We start from the raw sequence: 8960 nt of genomic DNA, 5'->3' as shown, positions 1-8960 counted from the left end.
AACACTTTGATCTCTTAATATATTTAATTCAAAGCACAGCCGAAATGTACAGTTACAAATTAGTGTTTTTAACTGTACACATTTTACATGTCCTAAACAGTCCACTAATCTCTTGTATTAATTTAACATAAAAATATTATGTAAAAGATTAATATACGTAAAAATTACATTTTGACATAATTTTAGAAGCACATTGTGTGAAAATATATTTCTTCAGTAAAATTAACGTTTATAATATGCTAAATTAATATGTCCATTTTTATTTATTTATTTTATCATGAACGATTTTGTTGAAATATCTAAAATTTAGCTAAATACAGATCTGAAATTAATTTTATTAAACCATCAAAATAATTACATCATACATGGAAATCTCAAGCGTGATGAGCAATGCTGCAAAAAGTTTTGACATTCTAGTAACTAGTTTGAGAGTTCTACATAATTATTTTGATGGCACAACAAAATTACTTCCAGATCTATATCTAGATTGGATATTTCAACAAAACCATGTTTCAAATGGAATTTACGTTTTGAAATTATACCTTATTTGTTTATATTATTATTTTTATATTATTCGTTTGCTTAATCTAGTTTACTAAACATTAGAAAATATTGATTTAAGATTTAATATTTAATATTTAATATTTAAAATAATAATCACATTGTAGTTAATATTGAAGTGTGAAATTAAAACTGGAATATATTAAAGATTCAACACAAAAATGTTTACAATAAGGATCAATTTTTTAACACAAATATAAAATATTTTTATAATGTGCATATATATATATATAAGATTCTAAAGATTTTTCTAAATTGTTTTCTAAATTGTTTTAAGTAAAATCTAATTTAAACAAACCTCGCGAATTATATTTTTCTTATTTATTATACCTAATTTTAAATAATTAAAAAAAGAAGTTAACTCAACATCTCGAAGCTCTCAATCCTTTCTTTCATTTCTATTGATATTTGCGGTTCAGAGAAAAACGCGCGACTTTGCTACATTCTGTACACGAGAGCGACCGATATCCCCGCCAAGGGCGAGCACCGAAGGAATCGTCTCTGAATTTTCTAGTTATGGGGTCCGACAGCAATAGAAAAACATGTAACGTGATAAAGAAGTCGTAGTAGGTACCTCCCGACACTTTGCTCCGGAGAGAAACTACGAGTCGGCGTTTCAGATTGCCGTTCATTTAACGCTCAGTTTCACCGCGGCCGCTTAAATTTAAGCTGGGTTTAAGCCTCGGTCGCTACGACGATGCCACCGCTGTCACTGGCTGCTGGGACATTCGGGGATGGCTTAATTTTAACGGGCACCACCGGAAACCACCCCTCCCGTCAGATGGGCGGTGTTGTGGCCTTGCCGTCGCGATGACTGACCATGAAGTTGGTAAATAACGATTCGAACCACGACGACTCGTTAATTCTCCCGGATGGACAAATATCCTCGAGGTCACTGCTTGCCAGAACGAGGCTATTATGAGCTAACACGATGACGCCATCAAAAGAGCGACGTTATGCTCCTCCAGAGCGTATAGCTCCACTCAAACAAGCTGAAACCTCCAGTAGGAAAAGATAGAAATATGTGATCCGTTGTATAGTTATATATATTTCTATGAAGTACTAGAATAAAAATTGAGACCAAAACCAACGATTAAGATTTTACGGATTATTACACTTTTACTTAAGATTGGAATGTTGAATTTGACATGATATGCAACCCTTTGCTATACTCGTATTTCTGCACAGAAAAAATACAATTTCTAGATCTAAAATAATTTGGTTAAATCAGCAAAATAACTTTGTTGGGAAACCAAACTGGTTACCAGAATATCAAAATTTTTTGTAACATTGCTCTTCATTTTTTAGTTTCCAGCACAATTAGTTCAACAAAATTATTTTCAGATCTATTCAGCAAAATGTTAGAACTTTTAGCAAAAATCATTCTTTCTGCATGCTTTCGTCGTCGCGCTATCGAAATTCCAGAAATCTGGACGGAATGTCTGAATATTCGGATCTCGAGTATCCGGACATCCGCGCCATCCGTTATTTTCTGCGCAAGCGGCGCGGTGGAAGAAATTGCGCGAGGGCCGAGTTTCCACAGTTTCATTCTCACGACTCTCACGGCACATGATTGTCCAGGATGTCGCGTGGGCGAGCGCACTTATGTCGAGGGCGAGATGGTTCGCGACATCAAGTGGAGGGCCGCATGCGACAATTGTTTCTGCGCGATGGGCGCCATACGATGCGTTCCGCTTGCGTGCGCCCCACCTCTTCAAGGCTGCAGCCCGATCGTTCGAGAAGGACAATGCTGTCCATCCACCTACAATTGCAGTGAGTTTCACGCAAATTCGCATCGGGAACTGTCCCATGCTTACGATCCACCCGGCCCAGTTCACGCCTGGCTTGTGTTTTCTATTGAATTAATTGCGAAATTCCTTGGTCAGGAATATTGCCTTTCAGACCATTATTAAATATCGGGGGGAAAAAACGCAATACTGAAAAATAACGAAATACAAGTCTATTAAAGTGAAATGCTTTTTGTAATATTAGTAGACCTTTTAACAAAAAGAACACGTAATGGAATAAATAAAACAGAATAAACAAAAACGAACAATATTATAGTTAAAAAAATATTTAGTTAGAATGAAAATAATTTTTCATCGATGCGTGCGCTCTCACTGCATTCTTAAAATGCCATTTCCGAACCTGCGTACTTTTTATAAGGATTTTTTAACTTTCACTAATTTAATTCTTTAGTTACCTCGATTCTCTTTAAATTCTATTAACTTCATACTTTTTGTAATATTAATAGACTTTTCATAAAAAAATATATAAAATATATAAAAATAAAAGAGAATAAACAAAAACGAACAATATTATAGTTAAAAAATTATTTAATTAAAATGAAAATAATTTATTTAAACTGTGATTTTTTTCGGAACTGTATAATTTCTGTTTCTAGCGGACTTTTTTAATTTTTACAAATTTAATTCTTTAGGTTCCTCGATTCTTTTTAGATTTTTTTATATTTTATATTTTAGTTTTTATTAAGTTCTTTAGTTCTTATTAAAATACTTAAATCAGAATGCTTCGTGCCTTTCATAATTTATAAAAGAAAATCGAACCTTTTCCTTCCATATATGTGTTTTCAAAATATTAATTTTACGTTGCATGGTAAAAGAGGTCGACCGTCGTAGCGAGCCTCCGATGCTAAATTGAGTCTCGCTCGGTTACTCGGTTAAGGCTTGGTGAAAAATATTTTACCGAAAGCGAAAATATTTATTTGATACATGCCGATGTGAGAAAATAACGAATGCCGTCGTCAACAAATAGCGTCTCGTTTTGGGATTTGGAAATATTTTATCCGGTATTCCTGCGCTTGTGAAAGGAAAATAAAATATTTTACTCGGCTTTGCGCGCGCGTAAGCAAATTAAACACGTCGATTCTTGGAAGCGAGAAACATCTGTGAATTAAAAGGGGATTTAATTTCCGCGCGAGAGCGTTTATTCGATACAGTCAATATGGCAGCTCTGTGAACGTGATAGCCATCGATATTAATATCGCGGCAGATAGAATGCGTGTACCGAACAAAAATCGGCCAATAACCTGCAAATATCGACTTAAAAGCATATTTTTATTCCCTAACAAATGTTGCTAATATTTCTGCATTTAGTTAAAAAAAAAAATGATAAAGTCTGATTTTATACTATTTTAATGAATATTTCGTTTTCGGATTACGCAACTCGTTTGAACATTACTCCTTCCTAGTCATAATTCATTAGATCAATGTGAAATATCTATTCCATATGATATTTGCTGCGCTCTCTCTCTCTCTCTCTCTCTCTCTCTCTCTCTCTCTCTCTCTCTAATCCCCTTAATATTTATTAATTTCTGTATTTTTTTTATACTTTAATAATAAAGAGATAATAATTGAAAATGAGGTATGTATTATCATTTAAATTCAGCACGAAAAGAGAATTGAATTTAATAAGCCAAGTAGCTGTAGAGCGTATTATACAGATTCGTTGCTAATTAAAATTCATTGCGATAGTATAGCTGATGTGCAGAACTGTCAATATGAATCCGACATTTCCACGATTTTCACTTTTAATTAAAGTTCTTCATTATAATTAATACACAGTAGGTTACAGATAGATTACAACATTTTTTTTCGATGGGTTTCAGAAGTAATTTGCTCATCGAAGCGATTGGTTCTCTTACTTATGGATCTAACCCACTTATGTTCAATCATTCTATGAACAAGACTGAGTTCCGAAACGTATAAAAAAAAGTGTTGCAACCTTTCTGTGACCCACTGTACGTTGGTCGTACTTTCTTTTACACGGACGTACTCTCAATAAGGAAAACACAAACCGGGTTGGATTTGTCCTACAAATAACACTTTTTCGCGAGCTTAATTATCATTTACATATAAATAAAAAATTTACGCATAAATATTCTTTCTTGAATGTTAATAAAAAACTAAGGAAACGTTTAAGGCGGCAGCATCGAAGTAAAGGCCACCCAAAACTACGCATCCTACGCCTTCGTCAGCAAGGACTACGCTAAGTTCCGCAAGGAGACCAACTTTTTCGTACGTTTTCTCTTCTTCTTTTTGCTTTACCCTTTAAGTAGAAGCGTAAATTATCACATCGCCTTTTCTGCTAAATAGCGCTAACTGGTCTAAATAAGCTTACTAAATCCCAAAGTTACCAAATAGTAGGAACATGCTCATGGGATCGAAGTTAAGGGGAGGTGATTTATGTAGTCGGCGGAATTTAATCAATGAAATCTACCCGAAACATTGATTATAAACGCGTTAGACATTCGACTTAGTTCAGGAATTTGGAATGGAGCATACCTTATTGGATCACGTAGCACGATACGAGTTTCCGATCGGGCGACGACGTATCTATTATGGATGTGTTGCGTTATTATTAATGGGTAACGTCGTTAGTACAGAATACCATTTATAGAGAATTCGAATCTCGCGAGATACACGGGAATCTACTCAGACGATGGAAACAACTGTGGCAAATTTCGGGAGATTTTCACAATTCGTTCACTTGAATTCTTGAATAGGCGCATCAATATTTTTTACATGTGTAACAAATTTTATAAAGATTGTTTGTAAAATTTATATTTCTTAGCCATATAACAATTTTTATGCGTTTTAAATTAATAAATTGGAAATCTTTTACTTTTCTATCTCAGAAAAACTGAAAAGAAATTTTTACCTCTTTTTATTCACTTCCAGCTAGGATTACCATATCCAAATCACAAGAAAAGAGTACGTATATATACATACTTTTTAAAGAAAAACGATAATTCAGGGACGAAAGAAAGAGATATATAATTTTTTTAAATTGTAATAATTTTGTTAAATGCGTATAATTATTTACAAAGTAAGATTTCTAAAATAATTTCTATTGACAATTCTTATTAACATAATTTTATAAATATCAAATTTTAATTAATGATCAGAAGTTTTACAATCTCAAAAAGTGTACTCTTAAAAAAATATGGATACTAACGATACTTCCAACATTGCCATACATTTATAGATATTAAAATTATATATTATTAGACGTTTACTAGATATTTGTATAAACTAACTCTAAATATCTGTTTTTAGAGTTTTTTAGTTAAATAGTTTATAACATGTCTACTTTGCATTACCAATGACTAGATAGTGCTCCAATATTGGAAAAAATTAAGTTTTCTCAGTTTAACTCAAGTTTTACCCGATTAAACGCCAGCTAGACGAAATCGTTAAATTGACTCGGCTGATCGAATTACGAGTAGACTTTGAAGCGCAAATAGAGTTTTATAAGAAAGAAAGATTCTTCTGTGAAGAAATTCTAATCGATTTACGGTACGAGAGCCTGTCATTAATTGTTCAGCCCGCGATTGATCAATCTACGAATCCGTCCGTCGAAGGACGAGGTCACAGAGTGGTCGAGGAACGGATTAGCACCAGTACGATCGATCTCGAGGAGGACTCATCTGTCGCCACCTACTCGACCGCTTGGCCCTCGACCATGGAGACCGACATCATGGACAATGAAATCTTGATAGGGACGGTGGACTATAAATCGACCTTGGAAGTGACGACTGCCGTAACTTTAACGAATGAGGTGATGATATGTACGATAATTCAAGTAACGAAAGCCTTTTGGGTCACTCTATCTATAAAATTACAGTTCGTTAAAATTTTCGGATGAGCGGCATGTAAATACATAGATATTTTTTTTTAAATCGTTTTTTTATCCATTCAGAATTCACTTATTGTTAGTTTCACAAATTGGTAGATGCATAACTTAGGTGTAAGAATATAATTTGAATTATTGATGTTGACATACATGAGATACAAATACACATATATATCTTAAAAATAATTTTAGATAACGTGATGAACGGAACAGACATTAAATCAAATAACATTATTTTTCTATTACATTGCAAATCCAAATGTGTAAAAAGTGACACTTCAATATGTGTATGATTAATACAGGAGTTTTCCGTATTAAAATAATACACTATACTACACACAAATATAGATTTACATATTTAAATATTTAGTTTTTTGTATAAAAATGATACTATGCTATATTTAACCTTTTCGTTCCGAATGGTACATACATATATGTACCATGTTCGTTTCTTATACGTTGGTACATATAGATATCAAATAAAAATCCTGGTATATATATATATATATATATATACTACTCTCCTTCCATTCATTATTTCTTTTCCAAAAATCATCAATTCGACATTAAAACAGCAGATGTTTGTGTGTTATCTTTGATTCAGCGAAAAAAGTTAAATATTCAGATGAAAAACTAAATAACAAACATATATTTAAATCATTTTTACACACTTAGATTTACAGTATAGGTTCAATAAAAACATTTGTCGGAGTGTAATTTTTTTATCGCTTTAATGCTTACTATTCTCTTTAGTTCACGGAAGCATAAATTTATTCATAAATCAATTCGGCGTTAACAATTATTTATCTTCATTCGCCAGTTATCAAGTAACACTGAATCGACAGCATCATTCGAGTCGACACCGGCATCCAAAGACGCTGATTCTGTCACTCGTGATTCCTGCAAGACGTGCTCAACGAACACGTTCATGGACTCCACGATCATGACGACGGAGGATGCATCTAGCACGGATAGCTCAACAATCTCGTTGTCGGAATGGACGACGATGCTTCCCGAATTAACGCTCAATAATGGAAACGATGAAAACAAAAACACAAGCGAAAATAAGGAGCGGAACGAAGATGAGGCTACGGAGAGAGGAACAACGATGGGAGAGAAAACGGATATAATTGAGAAAAACAAAACTACGGTGCATCCTTTCGTAGTTTCTACGGATGCCGGGGAAACGCTTATCCACGAGAAATTGCCCGAGAACTCCACTCTCATTAAGGTAATTATAACAATAATAATCAGAATTTTCATGCAAAAATAATAGATACCAATGAGATAGTTTCTTAAAACTCAAATAAAAAACAATAACACATTTTTTATTCAGTTAAACTGATGTAGAATAATTAACTAAATGTTATTTCTGCATTGAATATTTCTGATTATACAGTTATCAGAAAATTATAATAAAATTATCTTGAAGTGTTTTTATAAATTGTTTCTTTCAGTACAGGAATTTAAAAGCTATATATTTTCTGGAATTGATCATATATGAATTCTGAAATAAAATAAGATTTTTAAGATTTATCATTTTATAATTTCTGAAGAAAACTTATAGAATCTGAAAAAGTTCAAGGTATTTTTTCAGAAAATTTTATTAATTTAAAAAAATGACGACTTCTTAAAAATATTAGAAAAGTGACATAAGAGACTTTTTTAGAAAGATAAACACCAGGGATAAATAATATACACATCAAGACATATTTTTCTTTAAACTAACAAAAAATAATGCAAATTTTTACAAATTTAACCTATTTTGCGGTATAGATTTAAAGTAAACATTATTTTTAGATTAGTTTTACAATCTTTTAAAATTTTTGAACTTAAATTCTTTTATTAAGAAAAAATCTGAAAACAAATTTAGATTTATAAATTTAGAAAATTTAATTATTTATTTTGCTCCGTCTTCATATATATTTGTTAAATACGAAACATATTTGCTGTAAAATTTTTATTGACTAAAAAAGACCAGGCAAGTTTATTATGATTAAACACGCGTGACATAGAGGACGAAGACCAGTCAAGCCAGTGGCAAGAGACCCGTCACTAGTCCATCGTCGACGATCCTCATGCCAGACGACATCCTCGTGATGAACGTGACAGTCAAGACGAATGTCTCGGTGGGCCATATACAAGGTGTCACGATAAATCCAATTAGGTCCATCCCGCCTGACATTGAGACTATCTTGAACATCACTCATCGAGAAAAAGGCGAAGATTATGATTACGACTATAGTGAACGACGTTTGCCACCGTCACTGCCGAACGTTAGGTGACTATTAGCATATCTCGATCTATCATCGTCTTCTATTCAGTTTTATCAGTTCTATGATTTGACACTGGACAACCCCGTTCGTAGAAAGTACGAGTATATATGAATGTTTTTTTTTTATGAATAATTGCGATATTTTTGGAATGCATGAAACTATCGGCAGGTGCAACATTGCGCAGTCGATGTAATCGATATAGCGCGTTTTATTTCTTTTTATTAGCCGATACGATGTGCAATCAATTTTTCACGCTTATAACGGAACCGCTTTTTTGCGAGTTTTGTTGGCCGGGGAATACTGCCGTGAATTAAATTGAAATCGTTTGTCGAAAACAACTGATTGATACCGATTTACGTCGGTTACATTTTTAACGGCAGAAAATGCATAGCTTTTTCGTGTTGTACATTTTTCATATAAAATTTATTTAAGATACATTTTTGTGCCAGTTATAATTCGAAAAAAAAA

At 33.0% G+C, this 8960-nt stretch overlaps 1 protein-coding gene across 1 annotated transcript in view; it reads left to right on the top strand.

Moving 5' to 3' along the window:
• The first annotated feature begins 2180 nt into the window (after positions 1-2180).
• Positions 2181-8960, top strand: part of LOC108753881 — a 9321-nt gene continuing 2541 nt past the window's right edge. Inside the window, exons 1-6 of the mRNA XM_018495820.1 lie at positions 2181-2334; positions 4504-4598; positions 5262-5294; positions 5908-6141; positions 7037-7447; positions 8232-8497. Coding sequence (XP_018351322.1) covers positions 2181-2334; positions 4504-4598; positions 5262-5294; positions 5908-6141; positions 7037-7447; positions 8232-8497 — 1193 coding nt within the window. The remainder of the gene's footprint in view (positions 2335-4503; positions 4599-5261; positions 5295-5907; positions 6142-7036; positions 7448-8231; positions 8498-8960) is intronic.

Source organism: Trachymyrmex septentrionalis, unplaced genomic scaffold (assembly GCF_001594115.1).
Source record: "Trachymyrmex septentrionalis isolate Tsep2-gDNA-1 unplaced genomic scaffold, Tsep1.0 scaffold73, whole genome shotgun sequence".
Classification (NCBI taxonomy): Eukaryota; Metazoa; Arthropoda; class Insecta; order Hymenoptera; family Formicidae; genus Trachymyrmex; species Trachymyrmex septentrionalis.
Note: the sequence above shows the minus strand (reverse complement) of the source record. Positions and strands in the feature narration are given on the sequence as shown.